A 17,465-nucleotide genomic window follows, 5' to 3' on the forward strand; every position below is an offset into this window, starting at 1 on the left:
CGAGTCCTTGGATCTGCTCAGTATTCCTAAGGTGGACTCGGCAGTCAAGGCCATAGCTAAGCACATGACGATTCCTGTGACAGGAGGGGCAGCTCTCAAGGATCTTCAGGATAGAAAATCGGAGGTTTTACTCAAACGGATATTTGAGGTATCCCCCTTAGGTGTGAGGGCCGCCGTCTGTAGCAGCCTTATGCAGAGAGCTACCCTCCGATGGATTCAACAGTTGCTCACGTCCCAGGAGCTACGTCCGGAGGAGGCTGAGCAAGCTAACCTCGGCGGTTACCTATACAGCGGATACGCTGTACAATCTTCTATGCATCTCTGCGCGTACCATGTCTTTGGCGGTGTCCGCAAGGTGGCAACTGTGGCTCCGTAATTGGTCTGCTGATGTTTCTTCTAAGTCTCGGCTAGGATCATTTCCTTTCAAGGGAAAGCTGTTTTTTTTGGGGACGAGCTGGAACAACTTGTTAAAGTCTTGGGAGACAACAAGGTTTACAAGCTCCATGAGGATAAGCCCAGACCCCCTCGCCCTTTCGGTGCATTCCGGGGGGTGATTTTGGGGTCAATGCCATTTCCGTTCAGGCAGGAATTCTTCCCTTGCTCCTCGGCAAACTTCGACATGGCACATCCTTTCATGGCAGACGGCCTCAGCGCACCGGCAGCTCTCACAGTTTCGCCTCCAATAAAGCTCCCTAATGAAGGTGCGCCGGCCCATTCCTCCATTCTACAGATCGGGAGACGGTTCTCCCTGTTTTGAGAGGAATGGGTCAAAGTCACGTCGGACCAGTGGGTTCTAGATATTATAAATCGAGGTTACGCTTTGGATTTTACTCGACCGTTTCGGGATTTGTTTCTAGTGTCTCCCTGCGGGTCGCAGACCAAACACAAGTCATTCTTCAAACTCTGTCACGTTTGAAGGCACTGGGAGCAATTGTCTTGGTTCCGTCAGCCGTGCGTCGGACCAGTCGTTACTTCATTTACTTTGTGGTTCCCAAAATGGAAGGATTGTTCCGGCCGATATTGGATTTGAAGAAGGTCAACAGAGCGTTGCGAGTTCCACGGTTTCGGATGGAGACGTTGAGATCCGTCATTGCAGCCGGCCAAAAATGCGAGTTTTTGGCTTCTTTGGCTCTGACGGAAGCTTACCTGCACATAGGGATCCAAGAGCACCATCAGAGGTTCCTGATGTTCATGGTTTTGGGGGAGCATTACCAGTTTCGAGCCCTCCCATTCGGAATAGTGACGGCTCCACGAGTCTTCACCAAGGTGATGGTGGTAGTAGCGGTGTGCCTTCGGGAAGGGATATTAGTTCATCCCTATCTTGTTGAGTGGCTCATTCAGGCAAAGTCGGAAGAGCTTTGCAAAATGGCGGTTCAGTCAGTTTTATGCCTTCTGCATTCGCTAGGATGGGTCGTCAATTACCCTAAGAGCCAGCTGGTTCCGTCCCAGGTGTTGGAATTCCTGGGACACATTTCGACACAAATGTGGGCAAAGTTTTCCTTCCTCTGGCGAGGATGGAGAAGTTAATGTCTCAGGTTCGGCCCCTGTTAGCCCTTCCTTTATCCAAGGTGTGGGGCTATTTGCAGGTTCTTGGTTCTATGGCATCTACCCTGGAGTTGGTTCCGTGGGCTTTTGCTCATATGAGACCTTTGCAGAGGGCTTTGCTTTCCCGTTGGGACCCCAAGTTGGAGCAGTTCCAACTGCCCTTGCCATTGCTGGAACCGGCCAGGTCCAGCCTGGATTGGTGGTTGGTCCCGGATCACTTGCTTCAGGGCACAGACCTGGACAATCCCCGATGGATAATTGTGACGACAGATGCCAGCCTGACCGGTTGGGGGGCAGTCTGTCAGTCACAATCTGCACAGAGTCAGTGGACCCCTCAGCAAGCCATATGGTCTATAAATCATTTGAAAACCAGGGCAGTTCACCTAGTGCTGCGATGCTTTCTGCCGCTTGTCCGAAGCTGGGTGGTAAGGATCCTGTCGGACAATGCGACCACAGTGGCGTACATAAACCGTCAAGGGGGTACAAAGAGTCGGCCGGTAGCATCCGAAGCGGAGAAGTTGATGGCCTGGGCGGAATCCAATCTGACCCACATAGCGGCGTCTCACATAGCCAGAGTGGACAAGGTTCAGGCAGACTTCCTCAGCCGGCAGCTGCTAGATCCCGGAGAATGGAAATTGTCCGAGGAGGCGGTGTGGCTTGTGACACACTGGTGGGGGACTCCCCAGCTGGACTTAATGGCGACTCAACTGAATGCAAAAGCAGCTCGCTTCTTCAGTCGCAGAAGAGAGCACAGAACGGAATGGGTGGATGCCCTGGTCCTTCCATGGCCTCCAGACATTCTCTTCCATGTGTTTCCTCCTTGGCCATTGGTGGGAAAGGTTTTAAGGCGAATAGAGTCCCACCGAGGACCAATCACTCTGGTGGATCCAGAGTGGCCAAGACGGCCATGGTTCATCGATCTGATCAATCTAGCGGTGGAGGGTCCTCTGCGTCTGGGTCATCTACCGAACCTGCTACGACAGGGTCCCATATTTTTCGATCAGGTGGATCGCTTTTGTCTAGTGGCTTGGCTTATGAGAGGAGACAATTGAGAAAGAAAGGCTATCTGGAGGCAGTGATTACCACTCTTTTACGCGCACAAAAGACATCTACCTCCCTCACCTATACTCGGGTGTGGAAAGTGTTTGATTCCTGGTGCAGTGGGTTCAACGTGTCCCCATGGCGAGCCACTATAGTACACATTCTTGCAGGAAGGTTTGAAGAAAGGGTTTGGCATATAGCCAGGTAGTGGCATTAGGCTGCTTAAGAGGTACGGTTGATGGTACTTCCATTGCGGGGCATCTGGACGCAGCCCATTTTTTGAAGGGGGCCAAACATTTACACCCGCCGGTTCGGTCGGTCTCTCCCTCGTGGAGTTTGAATTTGGTTCTCCAGGGGCTCTGTGGTTCTCCCTTTGAGCCTATTAAGCGGGCCACATTGAAGGATTTATCGCTTAAGACTGTATTTCTCGTAGCTATCTGTTCGGTTAGACGCATTTCAGAACTTCAAGCGTTGTCATGCAGGGAGCCGTTCTTGCGAATAATGGACTCTGGGGTTTCGCTTCGGGCGGTGCCTTCCTTTCTGCCAAAGGTGGTTTCGGCGTTTCACGTCAACCAGACAGTTGAGTTACCGGCCTTTCCAGATGCGGATAACAGTTCTCCTCAGGCTCAGGATTTGAGGAGACTGGACGTCCACAGGATACTTCTGCGGGATTTGGAAGTGACTAATACCTTTCGATTGTCAGATCATCTTTTTGTCTTATGGAGTGGTCCTAAGAAAGGGTGTAAGGCTTCCAAGACTACTATTGCCCGATGGTTGAAGGACACTATTGCTTCGGCGTACATATGTCATGGGTGACCAGTGCTGGATGGTCTTAAGGCTTATTCCATCAGATCGCAGGCGGCATCTTGGGCAGAAAGCCAATGTGTGTCGCCTCAGGAAATTTGCAGGGCAGCTACTTGGAAGTCCCTGCACACATTTGCTAAGCATTACCATTTGGACGTCCGGGCTCCGGATGTGGATTCTTTTGGCAGCAGTGTGCTTCGACCGGGACTCTCCAGGTCCCACCCCATTTAGGGCAGCTTGGGTACATCCCAGCAGTCTGGACTGATCCTGGTACGTACAGGGAAAGGAAAATTGATTCTTACCTGCTAATTTTCGTTCCTGTAGTACCAAGGATCAGTACAGATGCCTGCCCGGGGATATAGTATTTAGGAGAGTCCACTCGGCTATTTGTTTTTCTCTTTACAGATCTTCGACGCCTTTGAAGTGTTGCACGCGCTTATACCTAGTTTTCACAGGTTGTTGTTTTAAGAGAATTATATTTCGCTTGATCTAGTCATTGGTTGTTAAATTTACTTCATTCTGCTTTGATATTGATTATACTGAGGGATCGCAGGTGGCCCACCAGTTTATCTAGAGGGTGCTTTTCAGCTTTTCTCTGACTCCATCTGCTGGAAGGGAGGCATAACCCAGCAGTCTGGACTGATCCTTGGTACTTCAGGAACGAAAATTAGAGGTAAGAACCAATTTTCCTGTGTAGCCTGCAATTGACCAGTATTGGTAATGCTTGGTAAAGGAATGCAAGGAGGTCCAAGCTGTGTTTCTAATAGCTACCTGTTCGAGGCACATATCATAGTTGCAGCCATGCTAAACCATTTCGTGGTTAAAGGAGATGTTAAGCTTGGACTATATCTCCAAAGGCTATCCAGTTCTAATGGGTCTTAAAGCCCATTGGACCAGAGCTCAAGCTGCTTCTTGGGTGGAGCATCATTTAGTGTTGCCAGAAGAGATATACAAGGCTGAAATTTGGGCTTTCCTTTTCCAAACAGTACCACTTAGATGTTTGGGCTAGAGATGCTTCTGCTTTTGGGGGCAGGCAACTTGAGGTCATGCATTGCTGGTTCCTTCCCAGTTTTGGTGTGGCTTCGGTACATCCCATGCATCTGGACTAGTCTGATGAGATGAAAAGAGAAGAAAAATGTGGTTTTACCTGCCAATTTTATTTTGTCAAGTCCTACCTGACCAGTCCAGATTCCCACCTGGTTTTGTTTTAGCTTGCATTTCAGAAGAGATTTGTGCTTAATATTTTTTGATTGGGGCTCAGAAGTTAATGTTTCTGTTTTACTGGTTTTAAACCCTCAGTTGGTGGGGGGTCCAGTGTTAGTCAATGACCTCACCAATTACCCTACCTGTCAAGGGGAGAGATATGTTTACTTTTTGCTTTGATACAGAAATACTGGAAAGTTGCATGCTGCACACAGCTTTATATAGGGCAGGCTAAACAATGTAGTTCTTTCTGTCTGCTAGTAGGAGGAAAACCCATGGTTTGGTAGGATTCTAAGAAAATGATCAGATAAAACCAAATTTTTCCTTTTTGGAATTCCTGCAACAACAAACAGCTCCGACTTATCCAGCTAAGCCATTAGCTGAGTAAAGATTAAGAAAATAAGTCAGAGGTGTTCTGGGGCAGAGATGGCTTATCTAGATAATTTAGCCAGGAATCGCCAATATTCAGAATTATTCAGCATTAGTTATCTGGGTAAGTCTGATCAAGCCATAGACTAGTCCTATAGTTATCGGAGTAAACTCCTCCGGATAACTTTGATTTATTTGGGTATATTTAATGGCACAGAATATCCTGTTCAAGTTATCCAAATAAGTTATCAAGACTGCAGCTGAATATGGACTACTTGGTATATAGCAAGCATCTTCAGTAAATCTTATTTTTATTGTATTTTTAAAAATGTATATGTTGCTCTATCCAAGGGTCTATATGCAGCTCACATAAATAATACATAATTTCCAAGTTTGAGAAACCATTTAAAACATCAAAAAAGACCTGAAAATACAATAAAGTAGTACTATATTCTAAACTACATGTTTTATATTGTGTTTCTCCAGTGCAATTCTGGATGTAAAGAACTGTATAGACCTATAACAATTTAATTTTATTTAGTACTTTTATTCTATCTTTTGTGGCTGTATTAAAATGTAATCATAAATGTATGCCCTGCACACAGCACAGAGGAGGCTTTTTCTGTAAATAATTTAACTTAGAAGGGTGGTTTCTTTCTTTGAACAGGAATATTTTAAATTATGCCCAGAAAGTTTTCGAGATGAAGATGTTTATGTCTGCGAGTCTCGTTATTCTGCCAAAACCAAGTCCTTCAAAAAGATTAAGCTCTGGACAATGCCCATCAGTTTGGTAAGGTTTGTCCCTCGGGACATGCCTTTGCCAGTGGTCCGTGTTGCTTCAGTATTTGCTAATAAAAACAAGGTGGAGGATGAGAAGCCTACTGAAACCTTGGAAGAGAGCAAAGTGGAGGATGTTGCACTGAGCCTTGAAAAGGTATGCAAGTGTGGCTTACCTTTTTTTTTATTTTTTAACTCACTTTTTATTAAATTACAGCATTATGAACAAAGAGTTGTCAAATGCAATAATCAAACAACAAGAACAATTACACCCAGTCATCCAGGCAGTAACACCTTTTTCAATAGATTAATAATAATACAGAAAAGATAATACCCATCCTTTACCCCAACCTCACCCATCAGAAACTGAATATGTCCATTCCACAACGAATATTTTAAATCCCATCATGTGTTCAACCAGGTAACAAAAGGAGTGTGGCATACCTTTTACAAAACAATTTTATTGGTTAAAAGGGAAGGTATTTCCCTAGGAAAAATTCATTCAAGAGAAATGAAATGGAGCTATGTGGTGACAGCAATATAATCTTGAAATATAATTATTTTTTGTAGTGACTGAATATCACTCTTGACTCTCAAGACTTTGTAACTGAGATGGGCAACCTAATTCCTAAACTGAAAACAGGTCTGGTTTTCAGACTGTTCACAATGAATATTCATGTAGCATATTTGCATATATTGATCTCATTTTAATAAGAACTGGGCTACTTTGCATACTTTGGTTATTCTCTCAAGCAGTCCAATTTTTGGTTCCTGTTTGTACAACTAAATCAGGACAGTTCCCTCATCCAGTAACATGCTATGGCAACACTGCGGTATGCTTAGCTAAAAAATTGGTTATTACACATAGTCAACAACCCTGTTCCTGCATTAAGAATGGGGCAGCAAATATCCTTTAAAGCTTATTGGTTATTTGTCCACTTCATGATGAAAACAAGTGACTGTTCATGGTTATTGGATTTTGTCACACTCCCTATGAAACTTGGTAGTCAAGTGGTCAGCTATTTAAGCAAATGTGGTCGCTTAATGTTTTCATGGTCACCACCTGACCCCCAGATTGCTTTCACACCAGCTAAACATGACTCCATAATAGCTGTTTCTAGTTAATTGTAAGAATAAGTTACACACATTTGGCTGAAAAAATATTGCACTAACCAAGTATTTTACAAACTTTGGAAACAAATTACAATTTAACACAGGATAAAAAAAAAAATACTCCTTAAAGTTAAATTCCTTCCACATTCTGGACTGAGAAAAGTTGCCAACAGAAGCATCTTGTCTGACTTTACCAAATTAAAACTAGAAAAAGGATGCGCATATTTTTATTTATTTGTTTAAATTGTACTAATCATCTTACTCGGTGATGAACAGACTAATTTATAAAATGAAACAGCCAGTCAATATTAAAATAATAAAATGTAATAACAAAAATAATAAAGATCTCATTTTCCTTGTCCAGTGTAAATGATCCCACAGAAGCAATACTAGTGGATTGGTTAACACTGAGCTCTAAAACAGGGTTGGACAAATGATGGCTCGTGGGCCACCTTTCCTGCAGTCTCGTATGTCCTGGCCCATGGCAGTTCCAGGTGCTGTAAGCTGCCACCTCCTTTCTCCCCCTGCCCTCCCCATTTTTCTCCTTGCCCTACGATCACCTTATCTTGTGAACAGTTGATTTTACTATTTTTTTTTCTGTAATCACCATGGCCCGACTTCCCAGTTCGCCATCTATATAGGCAGACTGTGATGGCAGCGAACCTGGAAGTCAAGTTCGTAGTGATAAAACAAAAAAAAAAAAAAATAGTAAGAACAGATGGTTGTGAGCCAGGGGGAGGGAAAATGTACAGCCAACCAGACTCCTGTCCCTTCTCTCAGAAAGAAACAAAATCTCCTGGAGGCTTAAATTGGGAGGGGAGGGGCATGCTCTTGCCTCAGAGCTCCAAGAAGGACCTCCTTACCTCCCTGCTTCGACCAGAGCTCGGTGGTGGTGGGGGGGGGGGGGGAATCCCCCAGCCCTTGGTGCAGGCAAGAATTACTAACAAAAAAAGTGTTTGCCTACCCTGATCTAAAAGATTCTGCCAGGAGCAAGCTGTGATTTTTAAGATTCATGGAAGCCTTTTCTAAAGTGAATCAATGATAGGTAAATATTACCTGAATGTTACTGCTATTTTTTAATCCAGGAGAAAGAAGATGTGCCTGTTGATATGCCAAATGGAGAACCTGGTTGTCAATATCATGAACAGCTCCGTTACAATGACATGTGGCTGAAGATTGGAGACTGCGTTTTCATCAAATCACATGGTTTAGTACGAGCTCGGGTTGGCAGGTAAGTGGGATTTCTTTTATCCTTCTCTTACTTGGGGTCAAAAACAAGTATTGAAATTTACAACCCTCTAATAGTCGTATTGCTGTTTTTGCTTCCAAGAATGCACTGGGTTAACTTGGATAGAGCAGCAGTTACAAACTTAAACAGCAGTTGTATGATTGTACAGACCGAGAATGCACTGGGGGTAAGTCAGCATGGAGCGGCTGTTACAACTCCAAACAGCAGTGCTTCAACAGCACTGGGCTTTCAAGAAGGCCTGGATGATCTGAATGAAAAGGCCATGGTTAAAATCCTAACTTCTGGGAGACTGGATATTTTTACCACAGCATCACTAAGCTTGGTATATTTGAGAACTTTTGATTTCCAGTCATCCTGAGTTTGCCATAGAACGGGAAGGAGAGGGGGAGGGTGTACACAAACTTTCTTCTCTCTCTGCCTTACCTGCACATGCTCACTGTCGCACTCACTCCTCTCATTCTCTGCCACATTCACACCCACTCTCTCTCGGTCTCTCTAACACACACTCTCATATACACTCTCTCTCCCCCTTCTGGAACCCACCAACAGCGGAAGCTTTCTTCCCCTTTGGCGCTGTGCATCCACGGGACTCCTCTTTCGTCTAGCTATGCAGGCCGACACAATTCATGCTGCTTTTAGGATCACGCAGCCTGATCTGGCGATGACAAGACTCCTCCATCTGGTTTGTTTGCAGACATTGTGATTGCTGCTGCTCTTTCTCAACCACGTGACAGGAATTCCTATGGGGCCTACACAGGTACTTCACTGCTCAAACCCGGAGAGTTCCCAGGCATGAACCTTGGTAGTGCTGTGATTGTTGCGCTAATAGATGATAGATGGCAAAGAGGTCTGAATGTCGGCTTAGGTATTGGTTTTGAAAAGAGAAAGGTTGAAGATGGCAAGATCTGAAATGGCTTAATAGCTGAGGTTGCAGAGGACATCACTGTAGCAGATTTTGGGCATGCTTGGGATGGATATGGAGAGCAGTAGTGGGGAAAAACATTGAAAGGACAAGTAAAAGTTATGGGGGAGGGAGAAGTTAGTGGTGTGTTGTGTAAGGGATTTTATTTGTACATCTACCCAAATTGGATGAATCTCAGCCGTTTAGACTGGATGGATCATACTGCTATTTCCCATCATTTACGCTATTCCTTTGTTACTATATAATTTTGCAACAGCCCACCTAAATCAGGTGGCAAAAATGCTTAAGTTAACATCAGTTTTCAAAGTGGACTTATGCAGATTTGCGATGACTCCTGGTGGAGGCCCTCAGTCTTCTGCTGCACATGGATGTGCTTCAGCCAGGGACTGGTTCTTCACAAGGATCCAACTCTATTCCTTCTTGCAGTTTGGCCCTTGAGAAGGCTCGCCTATTAAAGCATAGCTATTCCTCTGAGGTGATTGCCACTTTACTTCACGCTCGCAAGTTCTCCACTTCCTTGGTTTATGTGCGGGTTTGGAGAGTTTTTGAGGCCTGGTGTGAGGAGCGGGGTGTTCTTCCTCATTCAGTTAAGATCCCTCTCATTCTGGATTTTTTGCAGGATGGATTGGATAAAAGCTTGGTCCTTAATTCCTTGAAGGTGTCCGCTGCAGTTCTTGCCTATTTCAGAGGCCTGGTGAATGGTGTTTCCTTGTCTCATCCTGATGTGGCCCATTTTTTGAAGGGAATGAAGCCCTTTAGGCCTCCCTTGAGGTTACCGGTTGCATTGTGGAGTCTTACTTTGGTGCTGGACATTTTGGCGGGCCCCTACATTCTGTGTTCCTGGTAGCTATATGTTCTGCACATCGGATTTCTGAGCTGCAGGCATTGTCTTGCCGGGAGCCATTCCTTTGGGTGACTCCAGGACGTTACAGCTGCTTACTGTTCCATCCTTCTTAACCAAGTTAGCCTCGGACTTTCATTTGAATCAGTCCAGCTCCTTGCCATCCCTGGATAAGGTCAGGAATGTGGAGGAGTTTTGCCTTTTGTGCTCCTTGGATGTTAAGCGTCTTGTCATGCGGTATCTGGTGGTCTCTGAGTCTTTTCGAAAGACAGATTTCCTGTTTGTTCTCCATGGTGGGAGTAAGCAGGGTGATCCGGCTTCACGGGCTACCATAGCTCATTGGATTAAGGAGGTGGTCACGGCTGCGTATGTGGATGCTGGAAAGCAGTTGCCTACTCAGGTTAAGGCTCACTCCACTAGGGCTCAGGCAGTTTCATGGGCAGAGGTTAGTCTGTTGTCTCCCATTGATATCTGGCAAGCTGCGACGTGATCCTCCTTACACACTTTTTTTCAGGTTTTATTGTCTGGATGTGCAGGCCTGGGAGGATGCAGCCTTTGCACATGTGGTGTTGATTGGACCACTGGCAGCCTCCCACCCTGTTGGGGAGTAGCTTTTGTACTTCCCACTGGTCCTGAGTCCATCTGTCACCATGCTAGGAAATGGAGAAATGACTTACCTGATAATTTTGTTTTCCTTACAGTAGACAGATGGGCTCAGCTTCCCGCTTTCGGCTGCCGCATGAGTTTGTCAGTAGTCCTCCTATGGGGTTCTGGGTCCCAAGGGATTACTAGTAAGTGTTCATCCAGTCCCTATCTTGGGGTACCTAGAATATTATGTGTTCAGTGTTTATGGTCAGTTGAGTAAAGTTCTGGTTACCTGTTTTTAATAATATTTTGCTAGTCTGTCCACAGTTGCTTTTGAAGAGAATACTGGCAGGCTGGGGTCTCTGCAAGGTTATGTATACTGTGACGTCAGCTTGTTCAGTCTCCATCTGCTGGCAGGGGAGCATAAACCATATTGGTCCTGAGTCCATCTGTCTACACTAAGGAAAACAAAATTATCAGGTAAGTAATTTTTCCAATACATTGGTTGGATAAGTGACCCCCCCACCCCATACTTCTGTAGTAATCCTAAATACTTAGAACTCTGGTGTAACCACTCACCTTCAAAAGCACACACTAAGTGAATTGGTCCCACCTGTGTTAAATTGTACTGATCCACATGATGACAAGATAAATTCAGCAACTCCTGTTAATTCTCTCTGCTGAGTAGTTCATTTCAAAGCAAAAACCGAACCATGAGTTCCAAGGAGCTGTCCAAAGAACTCAGGACACAAAGTTGTGGAAAGAGACAGACCCGGGGATGATTATGAAAGATTTGCAAAGTCCTTGGATATCCCTTGGAGCATGGTCAAGACAATTATTAGGAAATGGCAGGTGTATGGCACCACCTCCAAACTGGCTGACCAAGCAAGGAAGAGAGACTTCAGAGAGGCAACCAAGAGGCCACCGGCAAATTTGAAAGAGCTGCAGGCTTCCATGGCCAAGACAAGGTCATACGCGTGTGTAGCAACAATATCCCAAGCACTCCTCAAATACTGTCTGTATAGTAGGGTGGCAAGAAGGAAGCCATTACTCAAGAAAGCCTACCTTGAATCCCATATGAAGTATGCAGAGGAACATTCAGAGGATACTATAGCCATATAGCAAAAAAATTTTGTGGTCTGACAAAATTAAAATAGAATATTTTGGCCTGAATGCAAAGCATTATATTTGGCACAAACACTACCCAGCACATCACCCAGAGAACACCATCCCTACTGTAAAATATGGTGATGGCAGCATCATGTTATAGGATTGTTTTTCATCGACAGCGACTGGGGCATTTGTCAGGACAGAAGGAACAGTGAATGGAGAAAAACTGCTTGAGGAAAACCTGCTGCCCTCTGCAAGAAAGCTGAAACTGGAACAGAAATTCACCTTTCAGGATGACCCAAAGGACACAGCCAAAGCTACCCTGGAATGCCTAAGAAACAAAAAAATAAATGTGCTGGATGGCCTAGTCAGAGCCTCAACTTCAATCTAATTGAAAATCTGTGGCATGACTTGATGATTGCTGTTCATCAGTGCTTCCCAAGTAACTTGACAGTTTGCAAAGAAGAATGGTCTAATATTGACAAATCGAGGGATGCAAAGTTGGTGGAGATCTATCCCAACAGACTCACAAATGTAATTGCTGCCAAAAGTGCTTCCACCACATATTGACTTGAGGGGGAGGGGGAGGGGGGAGACTTATCCAATTACTGGATTTCAGTTTTGTTTATTGGTTATTGCAATACAAACTAGGAGTGTCATTATACCCATTCTGGGTAAATGTTCGATGGAGCGCCTACCTGTACTTTTTAAGACCAATCACAAGCTGATTTTTATTCACAAGGTACCCACATAAATTGTTTGAACATTGGGCTTTTATGCTGCTAAATGTGCAATCATAACCCACTTCAAAATGATGGTGTAAGTTATATATGTTATCAGTCTACTAGATACACGTGTACTTTTTGAAAATTACACCTCTGTGCAGCCATATTTCTTCATTTTTATGAATTTGTAGCTTTATTTAACTGAAAATTCGCTAAGTGCCTTCAGCCAGTAAACGCCTTACTTTATACATTTAGGTCCCATCTAAGTTTTAGAAAATTTAGCCCATATGGATTCTTGTAAATTAACTTTCTGTTATTTTAGTTTTCTTTATAATCTTCCATTACTGTACTGATACATCTTTGCATCTTTTTTTAAGACGCATTAAAGTATTTTTATGTAAAATAAATGCTAATACTTGAAGAACATTTTGGAGTGGATTTCAGTATCTTAAATGATGCATCTTTTTAGAGAATTGTTTAATCACCTTGCAGTGCAGCTAAATGCTACCTATTAATATTTCTGAAATAAGCTGTAAAATGCTTTTTAAAAAGGCTGGTGTACAGCAGATAAAGGGATCAGGTAGCTATTAGTCATAGGTATAACAGGCCTGACTTCCAGCATTGCACATAAGATGCTGCCTTCCTTCCAGTGCTATCATGTCAAGTGAACGTTTACCTATAAGAATCTTCAAAATGAAATGTCTGGACTTGCCTTCATATTGTCCTTTGATTTATTTTTTGGTATCTCTTAAGCTTTTTCATCTTTCTTTAGAATTGAGAAGATGTGGGTACGAGATGGAGCTGCATATTTCTTTGGTCCAATTTTCATACACCCTGAAGAAACTGAACATGAGCCAACAAAAATGTTCTATAAGAAGGAAATGTTTCTAAGCAATCTGGAAGAGACCTGTCCCATGAGCTGTGTTCTAGGTAGGAGCTTGCAGTGCTTTTTTTTTCTGGAAAGTAGTTACGTGCAGAGTCATTCTTAAGAAGGAAAGGGGAATCAAAATGACCACCCAGGGTCTCTCATTTTGGGGTTGGGGCCCGTTCCCTGTTCCCCTGTGGTAGCTTTACCCCTATAGCCAGCCACAGAGCTCAGTCACGTTGCAATACTTCCCCTTCTCATCCTCCTGCCTCCCACACTCCTCCCAGCAGGATTCATAAGTGCAGCTCTTATCTGCTGGTGCTGCCTCAACTGCAGTGGAGGAAGGAGGCGAGATGGAGAAAAGCATCATATGTGAGATGGAGGGGCAAGAAGAGACACTAAAGCAACAGGGTTGGAGGGGGGTAGAAAGAGGTTGAGGGGGAGAGGCACCACTAGTGCTTCTCTCTCTCCATTACTGGTACTTTACTCTCTCTCTCTCTCTCTCCCATACAGACACTGGTGCCTTTCTCTCTCCCCTCTCCACCTCCCATGCTTTTTTTTTTTTTCTCTCTATCCTTGGCCCCCATGTTGGTGCATTTCTCTCGTATTCCTTGCATCACCTCCCCCCAACATTCACTCCTCACCTCAGCTCCTTTCAGCCTTCTCGTTCTCTCCCCACCCCCTTACTGCTGGCAGTTGTTTTCAATCCCAGGAGCACAGAAAGCTGTGAGGTTGCCATTGTGTCTTCTTCAGTTCCTCCCCTCGTGTCCTCAGGCAAAAGGCAACAAGCAGGGTGAAGAATGACAGGGCAGAGGGGCTAGATTAGGGAAGAGTGCTGTTCTCTGCTGAGTGAGATTCCGGGCACTGGCCAGTCGAGCTGGGACATGAGCCTTGTGTGCTCCAGCTTTTTTGGCCAGTGCCCCAAATTGCATTCAGCAGCGATTAGCCCTCTGCATCCTGCTCCTTCCCTTCCCCGTCCCTCCCAGACAGTGTGAAAAAAACAAGGGGAGGGGATGAGACTGGAAGGGATAGGCCAAAGCAGAATAGAGCGACTCTGCTCCCTAATCCAGCCTCTTCCCATCTGTCATTTCCCAGAGGCTGATTAGGGGAAAAAAAGTGCCATAGGGAAAAGGTCCTAGGAGTGTGTCTCCAAAAACAGGCATTTTTCAAACAGTCCACCTAGCTACAATGTCTATGGCTGCATTGTACCCACAGACCTTGTAGCTCATGTCCCAAGGGATACTACACAGAAAATCATCTTGCAAGGTCCACAGGTACTAAGTACTACCAGATTTTGCCCTTTTTTTTGTGTGTGTGGCCAAGCTATCATGGAAAGCAAAGTGCATGGATTTGAAAATCGTGCATTGTTTTCCAGACTTGCCCATAGCATATGCCCTTCATCAGTCCAGCTAAAAGTCTGTGCATTTTGAAAGCCCACACACTTTTTGGTCGGCCAAAGGAAGGCAATTTTCAGATGGGCAAATGTCCCTGGTTAAATGGCTTTGAAAGTTGTCCTTCCATTACGTTGCTGCTTAGGTGCATTATATCAGCCCTGTCAAAAGTGAAAGTTCCCATAAATTGTTGTCAGGCAACACTTAGCATTTAAGTGGATGATTTATCAGATAATTTTATTCGTCAGCTGAAAAAATCCCTCTCCTTCTGCAGGTAAAAGTATGTTTGCCATAAAGGGGCAGGGCCAGCAAGTAATGTTAGGGATTTCATTTAAGCTACCTGTCCCTGCTTCATGGTGCAAAGTCCAAGGGTCAGAAGTACCTGTGGTGCTGGGCAAGGTGGATTTACCAATAAGCAAAATAGGTAATTGCCTATAGGTGGCTGCCCCAGGTAGGTTGACTCCTCTACCAAGGCCATTGGCAGGGGTGGAACCACGCTCCCTCTGACTTCTCTTCAGAGTCTCAACAGTAGTTCTGCAACCCATATGTGCACCTCAGATCAGTGCAGACTCCTGGGCTTTGCCTCCCTTCCAGCAGATGGAGACAGAGAAAGTTTCGCGGACACCGCCTCTTAACCCAGTGTGCCTCCTGCAGCTCCTCAGTATTTCTCTGTCTCCAGCAGATGGAGGAGTTGCAAAACCTGCAGTTCTGTACCTAGCAAAAAAAAAAAAGAGGAACAAAGAAAAGAAAAAAAAATAGTTTTTGGAAGAATTCCTTCCTAGGAGGTTGTCAGGTCCTGGTGAGACCACCCCTCCTGGTTTAGAGGCGGATGAGCAGGGGTTGGAACCCTTAAATGCTCGCTGATACCCCCGGCATGGATCAGCGTGTATCAGCTGGTGGTCCAGTTCCCTCACCCTCAGGAGCCTGAAGAGAAGCCTCTGCCACCCTTCAGATAAGCTTTTCAGATAGCCTTGCTTTTTGTTCTGATCTGTAAAGTTGTTTTAAAAAAAAAAAAAAGTGCAAAGAAGCCCTTTTTTGGTTAACTGAAGCGGGTTGTTTTGTTTTTGTGAAGTTATCGTGGCTGAAGGGTTCTGGGGAGGTACAGTCTCCGGCTGCGTCTCCCAAGTGTGCTCCTGTTTCGGTGTGTGCCGTGCGTTCGCAGCCACTTTGAGCCATGCTAGGTGCCGGCAGATGCACCATGTGTGGAGAGAGTGCCACACACTTCTCTCATGCTGGCTACTGTCACAAATGCCTCTTCGGGGGGGGAGGGGGTCTGCAGCGGCATCTTCGCAGCGGGGTTCTGGCGGGCCTAGAGCTGCCACGCAGGAGGCCATTGGAATCTTTTTTAGCTAAGGCACAGAATGCAGCAGGGGGAGGGGATCCTCCCGCCTGTTCTCTTTCTGGCTGATTTCTCGGGGGGGGGGGGGCTATGGGAGCCAATCTGGGGAGGATTTGGAAGGTTCCTCCCCTTTTTTGCCAGAATTTGTGTTGCTGATGCACAAAGGTTTTTTAGCCCATCAGGCCACGGAGCGGTCTAGTTCTAGGCAAACCCGCCCCCCCCCCCCAGAAAGATGCCCAGATTTTTGGGAGCCTCAGGGGGCCACTAGAGTTTGGAGGGTCCTTGGTCCTTCTGGGTCTGTGGCTGCCAAGGGAGGGTTCCTCGGAGGAGTCTGATCAGGGCCTGCCATCTGGGGATGGTTCTCCTGATGCTGACCCTTCTCACTTTCCGCAGGATCCGGAGGAGGATGCAGGAAAGGTCCTGGCGGTGGAAAGCGACGATCCCAAGGTGGTCCACGTGTTTCAAAGGGAAAAACTCGGGCCCCTGATACCGCTGGTCCTGACAGAATTAGGCATATCCGTTCCGCAAGAGCAGCCTGACCTGGAGGAGGTGGATCCGGTCATGTCTGACTTGAGGGGTCCAGCCAAGACTTCCCCTTTCAAAGGTCCGTTAAGGGAGCTGGTGGTCAGGGAGTGGGATACTCCAGAGACTGGGCATGAATAAGCTCTATCCTTTGCCCAAAGACACTCTGGAGCTCTTGCGAGTGCCGAAGGTGGATGCCCTGATCTCGGCAGTTATGAAGAGGACCACCATTCCTGTAGCTGGTGCAGCGGCCCTGAAGGATTTGCAGAACAGGAAGCTTGAGGGTGCATCTTTAGAAGATTTTCAAGGTATCTGCTCTTGGCATCTGTGCGGCTGTCTGCAGCAGTTTTATGCTCCAGGCCAGTTTAAGATGTGTGCTACAGTTACAAGGTAACAGGAATCTGTCACCCCAGGAGTCTAAATAGGCGGAGTGGTTGGAGGTTGAGGTCGCTTATGGGGTGGTTGCTTTATATGACCTCATTCACACCTCTTCTAGGACTATGATGTTTCCAGTCTGTGCTAGGAGGCTTCTGTGATTGGGAAACTGGTCAGCGGACATCTTGTCAAAAGCTCAACTAGGAGTGTTGTCTTTTAAGAGCAAACATTTGTTTGGAGAAGACTTAGAGCAGTTGATAAAGCATCTGGGAGATAAGATGCACAAGCTTCCGGAGGACAAGCCTAAAGGGTCTGAAGGATTTCTCCCTGTTTAGCCTTAGCTTTAATGTTCTTTATTCGAAAGGGTTTCAATTCCTTAATTAGTTATCTTTATTTTTAGATTAGACTGCTTGCTGTGGCTAAACTTTCAGGAGGGGGAGCTTCTCTTCTGGATCCCTTTTCTGTTATATATATCTCAGGATACACACAGGAAGACTTTTTTTCTTTTTAGAATTTTACAGATAAGTCATCTTTTATTAGTATTGAATCATAACAGCAAAGATATGTTTCATTATATGTAAATAGGTTGTAAGTATTTTATAAAATGTTCCAGTATAACTATAATACTAGTTGTCTTCCTGGGGAGAAGGGTACAATGCAATGTACACTCTGATAGAGTCCTAGCCTTC

General features: G+C 45.3%; 1 protein-coding gene across 6 annotated transcripts in view; it reads left to right on the top strand.

The window, feature by feature from the left end:
• The window catches only part of PBRM1 (polybromo 1), a 355,730-nt gene that overhangs the window by 226,509 nt on the left and 111,756 nt on the right, over positions 1–17,465 (top strand). For all 6 annotated transcript variants that reach the window (XM_029599448.1, XM_029599445.1, XM_029599446.1 and 3 more), the window contains exons 21-23: positions 5,630–5,896; positions 7,938–8,083; positions 13,057–13,214. In XM_029599448.1, coding sequence (XP_029455308.1) covers positions 5,630–5,896; positions 7,938–8,083; positions 13,057–13,214 — 571 coding nt within the window. The remainder of the gene's footprint in view (positions 1–5,629; positions 5,897–7,937; positions 8,084–13,056; positions 13,215–17,465) is intronic.

Source organism: Rhinatrema bivittatum, chromosome 4 (assembly GCF_901001135.1).
Source record: "Rhinatrema bivittatum chromosome 4, aRhiBiv1.1, whole genome shotgun sequence".
Lineage (NCBI taxonomy): Eukaryota > Metazoa > Chordata > Amphibia > Gymnophiona > Rhinatrematidae > Rhinatrema > Rhinatrema bivittatum.